This window comes from Punica granatum, chromosome 8 (assembly GCF_007655135.1).
Source record: "Punica granatum isolate Tunisia-2019 chromosome 8, ASM765513v2, whole genome shotgun sequence".
Taxonomy (NCBI): domain Eukaryota; kingdom Viridiplantae; phylum Streptophyta; class Magnoliopsida; order Myrtales; family Lythraceae; genus Punica; species Punica granatum.
The window spans coordinates 10,913,216-10,932,245 of NC_045134.1; the positions used below are offsets into that span (position 1 = coordinate 10,913,216).

At 38.5% G+C, this 19,030-nt stretch overlaps 3 protein-coding genes across 8 annotated transcripts; 1 reads left to right on the top strand and 2 right to left on the bottom strand.

Moving 5' to 3' along the window:
• Positions 1-461: 461 nt before the first annotated feature.
• LOC116187945 (ribulose bisphosphate carboxylase small chain clone 512-like) lies at positions 462-1,668 on the bottom strand. The gene is made up of 3 exons (XM_031516997.1): positions 1,412-1,668; positions 1,192-1,323; positions 462-946 (listed from the first exon to the last, which is right to left on the bottom strand). Exons 1-3 carry the CDS (start codon positions 1,556-1,558, stop codon positions 716-718), a joined length of 510 nt encoding a protein of 169 aa, XP_031372857.1. The 5' UTR covers positions 1,559-1,668; the 3' UTR covers positions 462-715.
• A 1,052-nt stretch (positions 1,669-2,720) lies between these two features.
• LOC116187942 (VIN3-like protein 2) lies at positions 2,721-7,415 on the bottom strand. Of its 5 annotated transcripts, none has more exons than XM_031516994.1 (5): positions 7,119-7,415; positions 6,766-7,008; positions 5,514-6,177; positions 4,359-4,762; positions 2,721-4,177 (listed from the first exon to the last, which is right to left on the bottom strand). In XM_031516994.1, exons 3-5 carry the CDS (start codon positions 6,143-6,145, stop codon positions 3,075-3,077), a joined length of 2,139 nt encoding a protein of 712 aa, XP_031372854.1. In that variant the 5' UTR covers positions 6,146-6,177; positions 6,766-7,008; positions 7,119-7,415; the 3' UTR covers positions 2,721-3,074. The 5 variants fall into 5 exon arrangements, with proteins under 5 accessions (XP_031372854.1, XP_031372853.1, XP_031372851.1 ...); XM_031516993.1 differs by having other exon boundaries at positions 6,849-7,008; positions 7,146-7,413; XM_031516991.1 differs by having other exon boundaries at positions 6,849-7,008; positions 7,119-7,413.
• A 9,130-nt stretch (positions 7,416-16,545) lies between these two features.
• On the top strand, positions 16,546-17,863 carry LOC116215913 (DExH-box ATP-dependent RNA helicase DExH15 chloroplastic-like). 2 transcript variants are annotated; one of them, XM_031551723.1, is made up of 3 exons: positions 16,546-17,027; positions 17,170-17,345; positions 17,454-17,863. In XM_031551723.1, the coding sequence occupies exons 1-3, from the start codon at positions 16,662-16,664 to the stop codon at positions 17,545-17,547; spliced, it is 636 nt and encodes a 211-aa protein (XP_031407583.1). In that variant the 5' UTR covers positions 16,546-16,661; the 3' UTR covers positions 17,548-17,863. The 2 variants fall into 2 exon arrangements, with proteins under 2 accessions (XP_031407583.1, XP_031407584.1); XM_031551724.1 differs by having other exon boundaries at positions 17,596-17,863.
• The last annotated feature ends 1,167 nt before the right edge of the window (positions 17,864-19,030 follow it).

Consider the following 19,030-nt stretch of genomic DNA (forward strand, 5'->3'; position numbering starts at 1 on the left):
GAAGATGTGCTTTTGAGTTTTCGACATTTATGACCTATTGGGTTAGATACAACACGCAATAAAGCTCATGGGACTAATACGAGGATAGAAAAGGTGAAATAACGACGCAAGAAAGTCCTCCTGAAAAAAATCGGATCTGCAACCTCTTTTGAGTCGGTGATTTACGTACTGCACTAAACCCCTTCCTGAACGACAATGGATTATTACCTAGAGGACATCCAGGGGATGAAGTCAATCTCGACTATCCCACTAACCCCCAATTTAAGTATTTTGAGTTCGAGGTAGGTAAAGTTTGAAAAACCATGGGCTTTGCATAGTCCCACAGATCCCCTAATGATATATTAAGCCTATAAACCATGGCCAGCACACAACTTTCTTATCCTAATCTAACTACTACGACCTACTTAAAAAAAGAATGGACTTCTCCGAATCGGACAATGCGACACAGCTGGCTCACAATGTGCCCATGATTCACCCACCACCGAGTCTCTGCGCTACGGCTCAAATCATTCGGTATACATCGTAAAGCTCTTTAATTAGGCCAAGAAACACAAAAAAAAAAAAAAAAAAAAAAAAAAAAACTCAAACCACCAATAATTTTATTGCCAGTAGCGAAAACAAAAGGCAGAAATTTGAGTCTTATGTGATCTGAAAAGTAGGGAATGCCCTAAGGGTGGGCGAATTCCTTTCAGTGGCTTGGTGGAATTGTTCGTCATTAGGCGTTGGTGGGCTTTTGGATGACGAAGGCCATACACTGAGTCTGGCGCTTGTTGTCAAATGCCAGGCACCTAATGTAAGCGTTCGGGTACGCTTTCTTGCACTCGTCCATCTCATTCAGCACCTGGGACGGGTCGGTGCACCCGAACATCGGCAGCTTCCACAGCGTCCAGTACCTCCCATCGTAGTACCCCGGCATCCTGCTGTTTTCCCTGTGTATGCACCCGACCTTTCAAAAACAGCGATCGGGAAGGGTGATGGGTCAGTTTTAAGGGAACCCAACCAGCTTTATGTATATGGAACTAAAACCGAATCATAGGTCTGATAGGCCACCGTATCACTGGAATGATTCAGCCACGAATGAGTCATGAAGTCCTAGATCTGTATTCTCTATCCATTCCGGCACATAGTAAAAGCCAGAAGGATCAGAACGCATGACCGATTCTCGAAGAAGGCTTAGATTTACTTAATTACCTCATCAAACTCAAGGCAAGGGATCCACCCGTTCTTAAGCATGTAGTCGACCTCCTTCGCGATGGATTCATCCGACAAAGGGGGCAGGTAAGATAGCGTCTCGAACTTCTTGTTGTTGATCGGGTTCCACGTCTGACAAAAGACACAGATTGGCAATACATGTTACCAGAAAGAGAGGATCTTCCTTTAAATTACCATGATCATCTTTCAAATGAATCACCTTCATGCAATGAACCCTTGATCCATTGGAGACAGTCTTGCACCGCCACCCGACAGAATCCTTAACCGGGAACAGCTTGTTCGAGCTCGCATGCAGGCCCGTGAAGGCGGGTCCCGCGACCAGAATAGTAAAGATTCCAGCAGACATGTCTAAAGGAAATTAGGATGGGTAGTTTGATGAGTGATCAAAGGGATGAGTCAAAGACTTAAGAAGGCTTTCAGTGGTAAAGTTGGAGTTCTAATAATATATATTTTCTGGCCAAGTGGTAATACTAACTTACATAAAAGGGCGCAAAAAGAGACGCATGGGTTTTTTTATTCCTTTTTCATAAAAAAAAAAGGCTTACGGGCTTAGAATATAATAAATAGAGGGAGAGATGTAAAGGGACACAAAAAGTTTTATGGGTGAAAATCGAATTTAAGACCTCTTGGTTTGTGATCGAGGATGATGTCACTCCACTATATTGTCTGTCGGGACAGGCAAAAAAAGGTGAACTGGAAGACGGTGGGAACGAGGAAATTGGGGGGCTTTTATTAAGTTCTCTGTCCTTGATTCGACCACCCACTTGCTGGCAGCCCCTTGTATTCTGGTTTGGGCCTAACACCGGCATTTGATCTTGCGGGATCCACAGTGAATCCACAAATCCGATGGCTGAAATGTACCAGAATATGTAGAAAATAGCGAGCAGGGCAAAATGGAACCGCAGGGATTCCACATGACTGCCATCGATGCCACTTGCGAATTCGTGCTGGTATTGGCTGCGCCTACGGTATGCTGTCATCGATCTGATGGTTGAGGTGTGTTTCGACTTACTCGGACGGGTCGAATAGATATTTGAAGACCCTGCCAATCATATGGTACCGCCTGCTCGGGTCTTTGGGTGCAGGCAAGCAATCATTCGAATATAATATAAAGGAAATCTGTCATCTCTTCCCTTTGGCTCTTCCCAAGGCCAAAAAGAAATAGAAAACTCAATATTTCTCTCATGCGATTTGGACATGGCGCCTTCCACAAGATCAACTCTGCATATGCTCAGGTAGATATGTCTCCTCCTCTAGCAGACGGAAAATATGTTAAAAGACCAGAAACAGATGCCTGCAGGTCCAATTGTATCGACTTAACCGGGATTAGGACCTTCTATCACGCTGTCCACAAGTACCGATTACATTTATTGTCTCATGCAACGAGCTTTGAGGAACCCCGTCTCTTCTGTTATAGTCAATGAATTTGAGCCACGAGACGTGAGCTACCAATCATGAGTGATAGCATCTGATCTGCCCTTCTGCTCTATTTCATAAGAGCATCACAGTAGTCAAAGCACTTGCATTTCATCTGTTGGATAATCAAAGGAGAAGTAAATTACATACACATCAGAAACTTCGAATCTGACGAAGAGAGCAACTTAAACACAGTATTTCATGATATGCAACTGATGAACAGGGACCCAAATAAATTAGATCAATAGACTGTATTTTAACTCTTCCTATAAAGATAAACTCAAAAAACTGAGTCTTCTCTACCAGCTTTATTCTACGATATCATATGAACATCAGATGCTGGGGAAAATCAAAGAATTTTCATCAGCTCTTCCTAGAATTCATCCCAAGAATCAATCCAATTGAATAATATTTGATACCCCTTGCCTCCACTCGAACATCTCTTGTCAATGCCAGAGCTTCATGCAGATCCCTGAAGGAACAACAGATGATGACTCTTTACTCGAAATGCAGTCTGAGAATGTGTCCATGAGCTGCTCTGCGAGGGATGCGGGATCCTCTATAAATGTGTCCACGAAGACCTTCACGATCCTCACCTCCTGAGGAGTAGCCTTGAGGGTGTACCACGTGAGGAACTTCTGCCTGAAGTTCTTCTCAATGTGGCCCTTGCACTCTAGCCATCTGATAAGCTTCACATAGAACTCAAAGTCCCGGTCGGGTGATTGACCGTCATTGTTTATGGGTCCACTCTCCCTTCTTCGCTTCTTCATCGTGCTCCCAAAGCCGATCTCATTCTCAATGTCTAGGTTACCACATGGTTTTGTCCTACAGGTACGGCCAGACTCATCCTTAGAGTTATTATTCTCCGCCTTGCATGGAGTAATGGGCAAGCTAGCTTCTTCTGATGAACCTGCAAAGGGGACGCACTCTTTGCCTGACCCATCATCGGTACTTGTTTCCTCCGCAGTTTTGTCCTTGTTTTCTTGGTTCAGGGCCTCAGAGTCTGGGATCATCGGGACAATGGCCCTTGCCCCAAGTGGACATGCTTCTGGCAGGCTCTGTCCTTCACCGAACCCAGGGCAACTAGCAACAAGTTGATAATCCCCTGCTTCAATACCATTCTGATTACTGCAAGGAGCCATATTGTTAGTCTCGTCTTCTACTGAGGAAGGATTTGAGAGGCTGCTGCAGTTAGTTGCAGGGCTTTGACTTCTTTCTACTACGATCTGGTTTGACAGTTCATTGGCAGAGGAGCTACTTGTGGATGAGCTAATCTCAAATGAGCCTAGCTCTTTCTTTCCATCAGACACCACCGCTCTGAAGAAATACTCACTGGATGGAGTCAGACCTGAGACAGTGAACTTCCTGTTTGGGGTCGAAAGTGTGCACGTGGCTCGTAATGAATAATCCGATTCATCAGCTCCACGATGCCATAGACTATACAGCATGGAACTTCCAGAGGGAGGATCTTCTGAGCCCAGAATCACCGTAATTGATGTTGGGCCGATGTTTTCAAATTTGAGTAGGTTTTCAGGGGCTAAAACTGAATCTGCACGGTATAGGAAGACATACAGCGAATTAAGGCCAATGCCTAAAACAAATTTCATACCCTCAAGCAATCAGTTGTCGCCAGCAAAAACGCAGCGGTTTTCTTGTCCCTTCCATGATTAAACAGAAATAACTTACATGAAGACTTCCAGTAAAATATAAAAACAGTCGAGAGAAAATACCATCCGAAGCCTTCACGATATTCCAAAAGTGCCAACTACGAATCCAAGCATCCGGTCTTATTGTCAGAAAATAAGGCATAGTACCTGGTGATATTGATTCAGGTGATTGAGGTGAGGCTAAACTTGAAAGCATGAAGTCCAATAACTCCACGGCAGAAGCACAGAGTTTCTGAACCGCTGGTCCAGAAGAAAGCCGGTTCACAATTCCTCTACCCATTTTTACGGGTAACCCAGATAGGGGACCCACTTCTGCCTCAAGCTTCTTCACCGCTTCTTCTACAATCCCATTGATCTCTGAGTACTTCTCAGTTCCGCTAGTAAGTTTCTTGGTCAAGGCTAGACGATAACACAGTATGTCCACCCGTCTTGTGTCTTTTGCAATCATTAATTGCTTTCTCCAGCACCTAAAATGCATATCAACCCCTATTTAGACAGTATTAAAAACCAAAAACCTGAACCCATTTTCTGCTTTTGTATCGATTTCCACTACGAGTTTCCAATCTTAAAGATGTAGCTCCATGAAATGTTAGAGGCATGTGCTTCATGGTTAAAATGCAAAGTCCAATAGAATCCAACTATTAAATGCAGATAATAAATTCTCAGATTATGCAAGTGTTAATCAAGTGCTAAACTAACATTTCCATTTTAACGCCAAAATAGGATTCATTAATGGAGAGATATGAAGCTTCAAGTGACTGGATACTTGCTTTCCATTACCCATTTGTGCTTAGATAGGTATAATAGTCTAACTTACCAAAAAGAAAAAGTACATTAGTCTAAGCATCTCATTTTTAAATGGAAAAGTAAGCTCATATAACTGTCCTCAATAAAATCCCAGATCCAAGAAAAAGTATAATACATCATGTCCAGGTGGAGTAACTAGCAAAATAAATGAAAACATCCTAATATCTGTAAAAATTTGTAAGGATTATGTAGATATCGCAACACAATGTAACAATCAGCAAACAATCACTTCAACTTAGTCCAATCCAAGCAATCGTTTTGTCAAATATTTCTGAAAGCCTCACTAGAATGAAAAGAAATGAAAGTAACAACACAATTTCCCATGTCAAAAATTGTTTATCCTCTAAAACATACATATAGATAGACACACAGGTAGATATTGAAGAGGAAAAGGAAGTTCAGAATAAATACCCGAGAATATCATTTACTTTTCCACAAGATACGCAACAGAAGCTCCCATCGACACCACCTCTCTGCCCACCTCTAGCAATCCTAGACCTCTCATTCTTCAGGGCACAATCCAAATGACACGACATTCCACAAGAGTCCCCCTGAAATGGCGGTTCTGAGTTGCAAATAAGCCACAAGCTTGGATCCTTATTATCATCATACTTATAACATATGCAACACGAACACCTTTTACAGAACTTGTCCTCCCTACTCAGGCTGGCCTTGCAGGCCGTGTTCTTGCAATACACCGACTTCTCTGAATCAATCTCAGTTTTGACTGTTTGGGTGCTGCTTGTTGAAACAGACAGTCGGGATGGATTATCCGATTTCCTCTGCCTCTTGGATGATCTCGGGTCCTGTGAAGAATTATTATCTGCCTCCTCAGATTCACCCGATTGTTTCTCACACACAATTTTGAGGAGATGCTCAATCATTTTTAGCTTCGTTAGGCCAGTGTACTTCCTCTCCTTGCCCATTTCCAGGCAGAGGATCTGCAGGATTTCCTGACGGCTCCATGATTGTAACACTGCAGGGGCACCCTGGGGCCACTTCGCTATCTGATAGACAAACTCTCTCTTTTCTTCTACACTCATCTTACTGTGTTTCGTTGCATCAACCGGGACGCCTAATGTAAAGGACAAACAGAATGATGTTATTGCCAAAGAAAGTGCATTGACTTGATCGAGAATTTGACTCTATTCAAAGATACAGATACTTATCATGTTCCCTTATCAGTGCAATACTTAATCTTCACTTCAGAGCGAGAACACCAAAAGCAAAACGGGCAAGCAGAACTCGGAAGTATTGGAATGAAACATCAACATTCAAATCAACAAATCGCCACTACGAACATCTGACCATGAAATTTTATCTGGGAAAAATTGTCGCATATATGTATTTACGAAAGAATGAAACATAAGCTGTCATCAATGAAAACCGGAAAAGGTCGTTGACTTGCAATAACAGTGACACCCCAGCTACCACAAATAATATAAAATTCCATCAACAAAGAGTCCCAACACAACATGGGCTATGGTTCTGTAATTTTAATTATATATGTATATATATATATAAAAAAAAAGAGCCACACTACTCCCAAAACCAGATCATGGATCACCAGAAATGAGAGAACTCCCGTTGACTTTTCCCCAGAAGATTTGCAGCTATGAGCAGCAACAACTCATCACGAATAACAAATGACCACATCACTCACCTATCAATCCCGACAACCAGTGGGGGGCTCCGTCAATGAAAACGAGGCATTCACAATCACAGGGGAAAGGAGAGATTTTTTACCCTCAGAAGAAGAATCCATTGAAAGAGAGCTCCCTCGTCTCGTCCAGATAGATAGATACACACAACAGAACCGCTCAATCAGCACGCGACATTACAAAAGGGAGAGCGAGGAAAAACGAAGATGGAGACTCTCCGCGATTCCCACCAAAAGGAGATAGCCCTGAAGAAGAGAACAAAACCCAAAGCCAAAGCCAATAAAGAGAACCGAAAGGAGGAGGAGAGAAGACCCAGATGGGGAAAAAGAGGTGGAGGACGATTGACGAATGATACCATGGACGGCGCGAGAGAATCTTGTACCATTTAAAGCGTAGGAACCGACGAATGAGATTGTCCCCTCTCCCCTCCTCTCTCTCTCTCTCTCTCTCTCGTTCTGTTGCTGGGTGAATTTGTCCAATCCAATCCAATCTATCTAATCGGTGATATGGGTCCTGCTTCTTGTTGCTGTCTGGTGGGGGTGGCGATGAACTGGTCTTCCCCCCCGGCTCTCTGTGCAGAGGGAGGAGGAAGAGGTACGAGAGGGACTGTGCTAGAGAGAGAGAGAGAGAGAGAGAGGGAGGGAGAGGGAAGCGAAAGAAGAAAAGGCAGCCAATGAATTAATAAACAGCCGCTCACTCGCTCTTGTAGGCCACGCGCCAAAACTGTGTGATCTCACCAGAAAGCGGCGTTTCTCGTTTTATTTTTATTTTCCCAACTTTTTTGGCAAAAAATAAAAATAAAAACTTTGCGGGACAGGGGGGGGGGAAGGAATGAAAAGTTACTAAAAAAGCATCGGTAAGATTGCATCAAATACATTAGAGCTGTCAAGGATTGAAATCCAGATAGTAAGGCAACATTATGTTGTTGGGTCACCATATAGATTACCCGAATTATCGTCTTATAACAGATGCAGTGATACTCACGTTAATTTAACAAAATTAACGTCTTATATGTTGAAATCCAAGTACGTTGTAGATAGGTACTCCGCAACATTGCATCAAGATTAATAATATTGCATTTTACTACGGATCGACAGGTATGTTGTTTTTCTTTCTTGTACCACTTTATTTTAGATATCGTGCAATAGAAATTCCTTTAAATAAGAGTAAATTCCATAGACCTTGCATTTACTAATGGTCGCCACCCTAAGGTGCCCCACGCCCTAATTCGATTGACATGATGTGAAAAGTCATCCACTATGAGTATATTAAAATTGTGTTATATGACATAGTTAAGATCATCTTCTTTTACATAATCCAATCTCATCTTAGTATAATAACGGTTTCAAGTAATCCCCTTGGGTATCTTTTTCTCAAATAGTTCTGAGTAAATTATTGCAAAGTACTCTACAACATCGTGCAAGGAGTAATTAAAGACGTCATATTAATTATTACCGGTTGATGGGCCCTTGTGTTAATGCTTAAATGTCCAAATATGACGTAGTATACTTCTACATTTTCTTTTCATGGATTGCACTCAAACTAGGCATTTTATGGAAATTGGGAAAGGTTCAGAAATATATGCACAGATGGAGGTTAATGCAAAAGCTATATGTATAGCAATATATATAATGTTGATTAGTAGTTTCTTTCAATTTGATCACTGTAGTCTAGATAAGGATTGCCATCTATATATTTTACTTGATTTTATATTTTTCAACTGGATATGGATCATATGAGTTGTTTTTCTTATTGTACCATTTTATTCAGTTCATGCAATATAATAGATTCATTTAATGCTAAATTACGTAGGACCTTGCAATTACCAATGATATATCATCACCATAAGGTGCCACGTACGTACGTACTCTAATTCAACTGAGTGCGATGTAAAAGGTGATTTACTATGAGGATACTAAAACCCAATATTTAAGAAGGGAGAGGACGTACTTATTTTCTATTTATATTATATTAAAATTGGTTTTCGGAGCCTGAGCGACGAGAAGCCTCCGTTTATATAATAGAAATTGGTCACGTCAGTATTTTGATAAATTCAGAAGCATTTGGTTCAGTGTCTTTGCATTTCCTTACGTTATTAAGCATACATGGGTTCATCTTAATGATGTATATAATTTTCTAATTAATAATTATCAGATGAGCCCATCCACCGCATTTCCTCCATCGCTTCTCTTCCTCTTCTCCAGTGATTTCCTCGGCCAGCAGTGCTCACTCCTCAGCACCCTCCAATTCTCGAATCCAAGGCTTCTACGAGCACATGCTTCACTCGCCGAGCCAGGACCCACCTGTGGCATCTTCCTACAATATGCATATATTCCTTAAGTGCAATTCGTTTTTAAATTTTACGAGTCACAACATCAAGATATATATATATCATCTACTGTTAATTTACAGAAGAATGCTTCTTCTAATGGCATAATATCTCGAATGGCATTTCTGGTAAATTAGTGACCTGTCCCGATATTGCTCCGAATAAAGTCACTCGCCTTCTTCAGGATGATCTCTCGAATTTGAGGCATCACGGGATCAAAGCCCATCCATATCAAGCATTCTCAGCAGCCTGCAGTCATTGAATAATTTGAGGAACGAATAGAAACTGTAATTGTCTTTTTGCCTAATTAATGTGGACTACAATGTTTTGAATGTTTCAGTTTTATTGTCCGTTGGATCTCTGCTTCCAAATCGGCTGGCTGATTGACCTGATCAAGTCTTTGACACCAATTGACCTGCTTGAGTGCGTCAATCTGTGAGCAGGGACAACGTTCGTGCTCTATCAAGCTGTATGATGGCTCTGGTTGATATAATGACGAAGCTCTATTGAACTTAATATTGAATAGAATGTCTGAAAATTGAGTTATGCATTGTTATTGTGGCTTTCCTTTTCTCAGTTGATATGCATATTACTTTTTTCTTTCTAAAATATTTTATTAGGCATTAAAACATCTCGAATGGCAATTGTTAATGAGAAACTCTTATATATCAGGATACAAGTTGGGAGCCAGCTTGATGAAGCAATTCAATTATATTTTATGTCGGCAATGAATCGGGTGGGTATAGCACCAGAGGTCCAAGCCCCAGTAACTGATGGTGTAAATGTTGTTCCAGTAGAAGAGTATGCAGGAAGGCAAGGTATGCTTGCAGTTTTATAGATATATATGCTTACCCTTGTGGGTTTCAGATGAATTTTTATACTCGAACTTTTAATAATTTAATCAGTGGGTGGTGGGTCCATGGTTGGTTGAAGAGTGAACATAATAATGCTGGACAAAAGGACGGAAATGTAATGTGTGCTTCTTTACCTGTTAGCAGCTTGGATGTTCTCTATGATGATGTGATATTTACAAATTATTCTATTAGTGTTCATGAATTTAATTTAAGATATTAATTGAAATTATGAACATAAATGCACCCGCTCAGACTAAAAGAAACAAAGATGATGGAATGATGCAATGATATAGAGAAAATACTTTGTCAGTTCAAATTCTAGATTTAAAGGAGACCCGAAAGTGGCATAATATGGTTGTTGATTTTTGGAGAGCAATAAAATCTTGTGTATAATTTATAAAATATCAATGATTAAACTCTAAGTCGTCATTTCATTAAATTTCATAATATATTTTACAAAAAAAATAGTTAAAATACGTGAGTAAGAAAGCGAGTTATAATGAATGAATGTACTCACTTAAAAATCCAGAAGTTGGTTCACTTTTCGTGAAATTACATATGCTTCTTTATTTAGGATTTTATTTTCCTATACTATATGCATGAACCTCCCTTATAATCGCCGTTGTATTAGCTCTTGCTTTATAAATTACAACATAGATTTTATCCCAGTCCAATATGCGCATATATTTTAAAATTTGAAATGCCCATCATCCACTCGCACCATAGTATAACAACGTATAGTACGACACCATTCATCTACTTGCAAGCCGCAAAATTCACAAAATTTGAATCAAGTTTTATATTGTCATTTGATGGTGAGAGGAGCGAAAGTTCATTGAATGTGTAAGAAAGAAGTTGGCCATAAGTGAAATAGCAACATCATTCAATACGTATGTGTACATGCTAAATAACAATTTCTGTCGCATGCAATAAGAGAGCATGGGTGATAATAAGCTTGAATAATTACGCTGATTATTTAATTAATTGGGGGTGATATTACAGCGGTTGGTGCCTAAAAACAACAATCGTTGTTGTTTTTATTTTAGCTGTTCGATTTTATTAGGTAAGACCTAAATCGTAAATGTGTTCATATTTTCATAATACGAAGATTCCCCACTCATACTTTTCTCTTTTATAGCTTCGATCACGGATCTTTTCAACAACACTCCATTGTGTACGAAACAAGTCGAACCCGGCTCGAAATTAAAGCGAAGTTAATGGATTCAATAAAATAAAGTAATAATTTCATACTTTTCAAAACAAATTAAAGATTAAACCAGAAAACCCCAACCTACGTATGACCGGGAATCATTATGAAAGATTAAACCAGAAAGCTCTTCCCCCTCCACCCTCCTTCTTCCTTCTCCTTCCCCAATCCATTGCAACAGATATGTTTGAACTTGTTCATTCCCTCTCTACATTCTCTCTCTTTACCCAAGATTTCAATCTCGTGGGGCCTCTCATTGAACTTTGATACCCAAGTAATAGTATAGAGAGAAACTGATTAACCCAGACAGGTAGAGAGAGAAAAGAGACGGACATAGAGTGAGAGGAAGAGGCTACTGTTTCTTCCTTTCACTTGTGCTTTGTTTACTCGTTTATTTGCCGGAGCTGAGCTTTCGCTTTTGTTCCCAAGCTCGAAATCGGTTTGTATGTAAGTTGGTTTTTATTTAATCTTTAGTTAGTTTTTTTCATTTATTTTTCTTTTTTTTTTGGCAAAAAATTTATGGTTTTTTTTAATTGAACTGGCAAGTTCAGTTTGGAAATGATATGAATCAAGATCGATTTATCATCTACTGCGATCGAGCATCATGAAAAAGATGTGGTTAAAAATATAAAATGTATGAGTAAGAAATCTTCATATTTAAAAAATATAGACACGTATATCGTCCATATTTAACTATTAAAATCTAACGGTTGAAATAAAAACAACCACGATGGTTGTATTTTGTAGAATCTCCATTTTATTGGATTGGAGGAGGAAATTAAGGGATTGAATGTACATGTCTTCATTGATGTATGGAACCTAAATGAGTACGGGCATTTTCAGAATATGCATGAAAAAAATTTATTTATTGTACCTTATTTTAAATCCTTATATAGCATGGAAAAATTAATTAATTGAATAAATTTGAGCATATACTGATAGGAAAGAAAATTTCTTTTCTTTGCAATTCAGAATCTTTCTGCACCCTAAAAATTATATTGTCCATATATTCCAATATTTTATGTCCAAATATGTATAGGGTGATATTTTCTTTCGATGTCCACTCGATAAAGAGGGATGTCCCAATCATCCACATAGATATATTAGACACTTTGTCATTTTCTTCATTTGTGATGAAAAATGGATGATTCCATTATCTGAAATAATAATAATTATACATTATTATTATTATTATTATTATTATTATTATTATTATTATTATTATTATTATTATTACTATTACTACTACTACGTGTTAAAAATGGGATCATAGGCTTAATTCATTGAAAAATAATATAATAGGAAAACGGCACTGTGTCCATAAGAATTGCGATTTCCCTGCAGTTCTCCTATATGTAAGGGTCCGTTTGGTTTCATTATCAGATTTTAGAATCATGATTTTGATTTTAACTCTACCCACTACACAACAAAAACACACGTTTTTCAAATCAAATTTATAATACCATCTCATTTGTTTTTTTCACAATCAAAATCAAAATTAAAATCAAAATTATTTTAACTCTGAAACTAAACGCCCCCTAATAAACTCTTGGGAGAGTTCATGTAATATGTTCTCTTCTTACTACTAGTGCCTTGGTAGGGAGGCACGTTGTGCTTTATGAGGCTGCACCGAGCTGAAACTGTTGGAGCCCTAGGCTGTACTAGAAGTGGTTATGACTGCTCACCATTCCAAACTTTTTTTTTTCTAAAAAGCACTGTAATTTCCTAATTATTTTTTTATTAGAGAGATGCGTGATTTTATGAGATACTATCAACATGTAAATCAATTCGCTTATTATTATTTACCAATAAAAAGTTAGGTTAGATATATAGAAAGTTTGTTCATTTCTTTAAGGTTTTGAGTTTTAATTGTCATTGGAAGTAAATTGTCATGATTATACTACGTTGGATATAGATAATCTGTTCGAACCGAGACATATTATTTTGGATTTTATCATAGGATACCCTACCGGTTTTTTAAGAAAAAACAGAATCTATTATAGTATTTCTACTGTTATTATTATTACTATTTTTATTTTTATTTTTATTTTTAAATATCACGTCTACCTTTTTTCCCAATCCAATCAGCGAAAATGTTCTTTCCGCTGCACGCGCAATGTGAGAGCGTGGGACATCCTCAAATCGTTGATTTTTTAATATATCTTTTGGTAATTAATAATTAATGGTCAAGTTGATAAGAGGGGGGAAGGTGGTGTACTAGTCTCCTCGATTTCTCAATGTCTGTGCCCACTCAGGAAACGCAGGCACCATTTTATATTTGAAAATTCAGATTAGTCACCTAAAACAACTCTTTTTTTTCTTTTTTTATTCATAATTATAAATGAAATTCGTGAGTTTATTGAAAAAAAAAATTTTATTCGAGTTTCACATGTGAATAGTGACATATAGAGTAAAGACCTCGACTTTGAGTCGGGTATAATTACAACTGTGTTAAATCTACTTTTATTCTGAAACCCTTTTTCGTGAGAGAGATGAATTCATCGAAAAATTATAAAAATGTATAACTTTGAGTATAAAAAAGTAATGCGAGTAAAATAATGAAATTTTGGAATCCAAAGTAGACATTGGTGCTCCAATGGAAGAAACAAAAAGTAGTTAATCACTGGCCCCCCCTATATATACCCACACATATATGTATGAGACTATATCACATAGTGGAAAATCATGTGACTTTCTTGGATTCTGGTCATAACTTGAGAATCTTGTGAAATAATTTGGCTTTGACTAAAATCCAAGGAAGGTCGAGTTTTTGCTTGGTATGCGAAGTCTCTGTTAAAATAAGTTTTATGTTTTTGCTCAGGTTACGAATATTCTTAATCTATTAATTAAAATTAATTCTATTGAAAGATAGGTTTGGCACCAACCATTAAATATTTTCAGTAAATTTTGGTTTACGGCAATCGGCATTGTAGGTAAAATCTGGTCGATATAAGCTAACTCGCATTCTCATGGTTCTTAAATAGTACTTTTTGCATCGAGAATTTCTATTACAACACGTTCAGGTTTGGTGAGTATTATCATTTCTAGACTGGTACACCCTACAATAGCTATGTCCTATTCCTAGACGGAAACTACGACCTTGCATTAGCTTAAAAAACAGTCTAGTTTTCATAGGACTTAAATTAAGGTGGTTATTCATAATAGAAAGAATTTTATATCTTAGTAGACTTACTTGATTTGAATTTGGATTAGCTGGAGCCATTGGAATTCCCATTACCAAATGATGCTCACTGAAAAAATTATGTTTGGAAATGGAGTGAAGTTTCATTCAACTCCATTTTAATTATAAATAATTATATTTATTTAGAGTTGTAGTGATTTGTTGTTGAATTGTGAAAAAAAGTAAGAAAAAATAATGAATAGTTAAGAAAAAATAATGATTGTGTTGTTGAATTGTGAAAAAATAATGAATAGTTGAGAAAATTTAGTATTGTAAATAGAATTCAATGGATAAAAAAAAGAAAAAAAAGTAATAATTGTGTTGTAGAATTAAACATAAGTAGAGTTAAGTGGAGTAGAATTAAAAAAAAACTTCAAAACCAAACATGCCCAACACGATTATTTCAAGTACATAATATCCAATAATAGTAGTGCGTGAACTATATTACCTCCGTAAAGAGTTTAGGAATTATTATACATAGGGGCGGAGCCAAGATTTTTATCAGGGGGGCAAACTTATACTTTTGGGGTACAATTTAAAATTTTCAAAGTTCAAGAGGGCAAAGTACTAATTTTACATAAAAAAAACTCATACTTTTGAGGTAAAATTTTAAAATTTCAAAGTTCAAGGGGGCAATTGCCCCCTGCTCCTTCATTGGCTCCGCCCCTGATTATACACGTGATTTTTGAATTTCGAGAAATGCCATTTTTCCAGTCAAAACACGTAAATGTAGATCCATTAAAGACTATGAGATTTTATAATACGATAATTTAGTCATAGTAATATAATACGGTATTCTATTCAAATGCAAATGCAAACTACAATGCATTTGAATAAAAGTATTTCAAAATCATTGGAATAAAAATACCACATCTTTCAACATAATATATCACGCCATCATCATGACTCTTTCATATTATAAAATTCCTAAGAGCATATATGATAATATATATATTGCTGACTATATATTTATGTAGACTGAAGGAAACTAGTGGATCGACAATTTAACAAAAAAGGGCAGGTAGTGTGTGTCATGAATAGGCTGTGAATGATCTGCCACACTCATTGGTTTAATGATCATGCTCCCCATGCCACCGGATCAATATGGTTCTCGAGTTCCCCCTGCTCCCAACCCTTAAAAAAAATAAAAAATAAAAAATAAAAGATTGCCAAATATTTTTGGTCCATATAGCTCGAATGTCGATCATACGCAGTGTTGGTCGAAAGTTAGGCATGTTGTTTAACGCCAATCATCCACAATTTTACAAGTAAAATAAACATATGAGACAAGAAAAATCGGGATTCTTAGATCCTGTAATGTACATGACAAATTTCATGTAATTTGGAGGAGAGGAAAGATATGGTAAATTGCGCGGTGGCACGAGAGAGACCGAATTCAAGGGACTAAAATATACTGACTAGGTAGAACGACTTTAGAAATTACAAATTATTGATTTAGCAATTTATAGCTTATATGGTGAAATAAAAATAAGAAAATATCAAATCCAAAAATACATTACCAATGTGGGTTGATTCAAGTAGTTCGATGATAAAATATGAATCATCCGCCTTAGATGAGCAGATTATCTAATTTTTCTTTTTTTTCCCCTTAAATAAGGTTTGGGGTTTGAGTCATATTGAAAGAGTTTTACTCCTTAGTGAGCGACCTTGCTCGACTGGATTAGGCAAGGTCCATTGGACTTTCAAATATCATGGTGCACATAAAAAAATCCAAAAATGCTCCTAATTTTCTAGAATATAAATTAACAAATTTATTTGATCTCTAACAAATTATTTCCTTATAACAATAAATAAAATCTCCAACCATTATATGTTCTTAACATGAAATTAAAAAATTATGAATTTAATTCTCGTTAGTAAAATTTGATATGTCCCTTTTAGTGCCTCTTTCCTTATCAAGCCCAGGATACTAGGGCCGACAATATTTGATACGACACGATTACACGACACAGAGTTAAATGGGTTTGGGTCGGGTATTTTTGATATTCGAGTTAAACGGGTCCAACCCGTTTAGACACAATTAATAAACGTGTCTTAGCGGGTTGAACCCGTGTAACCCGATTATACACGATTAAACATGTTTATTTAACCATGTTTAATTATGTTACTGTAATCGTGTAACCCATTAACCCGTTTATCTAACTGAATTTACGAAAATATCCTTAAGTTAACCATAATTTCGAAATTTCGGAGGCAGTAGGCTTGAGCTTCCACCCGATTTCAACTTTCACACGGCGACACGCCCCCCTTCATCCTTCATCTTCACGAGTCGAAGCCCTCTACTCAGACCAGTTGACCAGACGAAGATGAACCCGCGAGCCGCGACCCCGGGCCCTCGACTGCGACCTCGACTCGACCCCGCGACCCTCGAGCCCTCGATCCTCGAGCCGTCGACCTCGAGGTCTCTACTTCTCTTCGTTGACTTGGCCGTGGATGAGTACGACGACGAAGACATCTCCAGCGACCTCTCCGACGACGGAGCTGAGCCAAGCGATGATGAAGCCGAGATGTCCGTGGAATCGGAGGTCAGGGCAGGTGGGCGCGCTGTGTTGGAGAAGTTGAAGGTCCAGAGAGTCGAGAAGCTCTGCAGCGAAGTCAGAGAGTTCGGAGCTGAGCTGATCGATGTGGATGAGCTTGCTTCGATCTACGACTTTCGCATTGACAAATTTCAGGTTCAATTCCCTCTCCTGTTCCTTGAATTGACATCTTCCTGTTCCGCTGTTGGATTAAATTGCTAGAAATGGAAGAATCCTGCGAATGATTGTTTATGTAGCTGGACAATGTCCTGACTGAGGTTCATTACCCTTTTGTTAGCGATTGGCAATCGAAGCATTTCTCAGAGGCTCCTCCGTTGTGGTTTCTGCGCCCACGAGCAGCGGAAAGACTCTGATTGCAGAAGCCGCAGCAGTCGCCACCGTAGCGAGAGGAAGACGGTTGTTCTATACAACTCCACTTAAGGCACTATCTAATCAGAAATTTCGCGAACTTCGGTGAGCTATAGTTTGCTTAAATTGAATTTTTTCTGAAGGTGCAGACTTTTGGGGTTCTCCATTTGATGTAATTCTTCAAATGCTTGCATTTTAATTTTATCATATCAGGGAAACTTTTGGAGATAAGTACGTTGGCCTTCTAACTGGGGAGAGTGCCGTCAACAAGGATGCTCAAGTTGTTGTAATGACAACCGAAATATAATTTGATGTAATTTGTATCTGATGGATCGTGTTTTTCTCGTTTCTGTAGGAAAACATTATGATATATGGAGACTTGTGTCTTTGATGGAGGATTACAAGTCAGAAATTGAGAACTGAGACTTGTCTTTGATGGAGGAGACTTGTGTTTGGCTTTCAATATAATTTGGATGAATGTTTGAAATTTTGTTGATTGAGAATTGAGACTTGTCTTTGATGGAGGAGATTTGTGTTTGGCTTTCAGTATAATTTGGATGAGTATAATTGAGAACTGGGACTTGTCTTTGATGGATGAGACTTGTGTTTGGCTTTCAGTATAATTTGGATGGTGTTTGAAATTTTGTTGAGCTGCAGTGCAACTGTGCAATGCATGGAGGAAATAAATGGATAAACGGGTCGTATAACGTGTCCGGGTAACCGGATTGAACGGGTAAATGGGTCGTGTAAACGTATCCGGGTAAATGGGTTTATCGGATAAACGGGTCGTGTAAACGTGTACGGGTAATCGGGTTTATCGGATAAACGGGTCGTGTAAACGTGTCCGGGTACTGGTTATAATCGTGTCGTGTATTCGTATACCTATTATGACACGTTTCGATAAACGGGTTTAAACGTGTCGTGTACGGGTTGACACGAATATAACCGTGTCATGTACGGGTTTCCAAAACCTGACCCGTTTAATAATCGTGTCGTGTACGGGTTATGACTTCGATAACACGAACCCGTTTAGACACGACACGTATAAACACGACACGATACGAATTGTCGGCCCTACATGATACTTTTTTATAATTAGAAAAAAGAATAGAGATAGGGGCAAATAAATTTAAAAAGAGTAAAAATTTATCTATATCCTTTGACATGACGACACATGCAACATTAATTCAAAATTGTTTAAAATTTATATATTTGTTCCGCTCAAAATATTTCACAGGAACTCTTCAGCACACGCATGTAGCGGTTAGAATGCCAGGCGTATCAAGACGCAGTCCCAAGATAGTGAGGTGGCGGAACCACCAGCTTTCCTCACCGATCTAGTGCGTAGCGCCTCGGTGCCTGAGGTCCAAAGGACTAGCTGTCGGCTAGGTTTCCTCGGAGATGAGTAGGTTCGGGTGATTGATGGTTGAACTATCTTCAGGTGATATCACGGCCACGAGGGAAAGGCCGTTTTGGTTCTCCCGAATGTGCTCATGATTGTTGTACCCCGACTCATAGAAGGAGATGGCTCGGAAGCCGATCTCGAGGCTAGTTGTTCACGATCCAAGGAGCACGGGAGCTAGTTGGTTTCGGCTACGGATAGTCGAGAGAGTTAAGCTAGAGGCCGAAACCATAGCTCAGTGAATGCCTTGATCCAGAAGCCAAGTCTAGTTGTTGTAGCAAATGGATCGGCGGTAGAGTGACCCTGAAAGTTCGATAGGGTTGTTTCAGAAAGTGGTTTAGTGCATGGTATATAAAGCTACGGGAAAAATAGATATTGAAATGTGCGA

What these genes read in the sequence shown, in the direction of transcription:
- LOC116187945 (XM_031516997.1), bottom strand. Translation starts at nt 1,558, where the DNA reads ATGTCTGCTGGAATCTTTACTATTCTGGTCGCGGGACCCGCCTTCACG. An exon ending in CAAGGGTTCATTGCATGAAG is followed by an intron (nt 1,324 to 1,411) that starts GTGATTCATTTG and finishes GTCTTTTGTCAG; the next exon opens with ACGTGGAACCCGATCAACAA. An exon ending in CTTGCCTTGAGTTTGATGAG is followed by an intron (nt 947 to 1,191) that starts GTAATTAAGTAA and finishes TGTTTTTGAAAG; the next exon opens with GTCGGGTGCATACACAGGGA.
- LOC116187942 (XM_031516993.1), bottom strand. An exon ending in AAAGTAAATGATATTCTCGG is followed by an intron (nt 4,763 to 5,513) that starts GTATTTATTCTG and finishes TATGCATTTTAG; the next exon opens with GTGCTGGAGAAAGCAATTAA. An exon ending in TATCGTGAAGGCTTCGGATG is followed by an intron (nt 4,178 to 4,358) that starts GTATTTTCTCTC and finishes TATACCGTGCAG; the next exon opens with ATTCAGTTTTAGCCCCTGAA.
- LOC116215913 (XM_031551723.1), top strand. Translation starts at nt 16,662, where the DNA reads ATGAACCCGCGAGCCGCGACCCCGGGCCCTCGACTGCGACCTCGACTC. An exon ending in TTCGCATTGACAAATTTCAG is followed by an intron (nt 17,028 to 17,169) that starts GTTCAATTCCCT and finishes CCCTTTTGTTAG; the next exon opens with CGATTGGCAATCGAAGCATT. An exon ending in CAGAAATTTCGCGAACTTCG is followed by an intron (nt 17,346 to 17,453) that starts GTGAGCTATAGT and finishes TTATCATATCAG; the next exon opens with GGAAACTTTTGGAGATAAGT.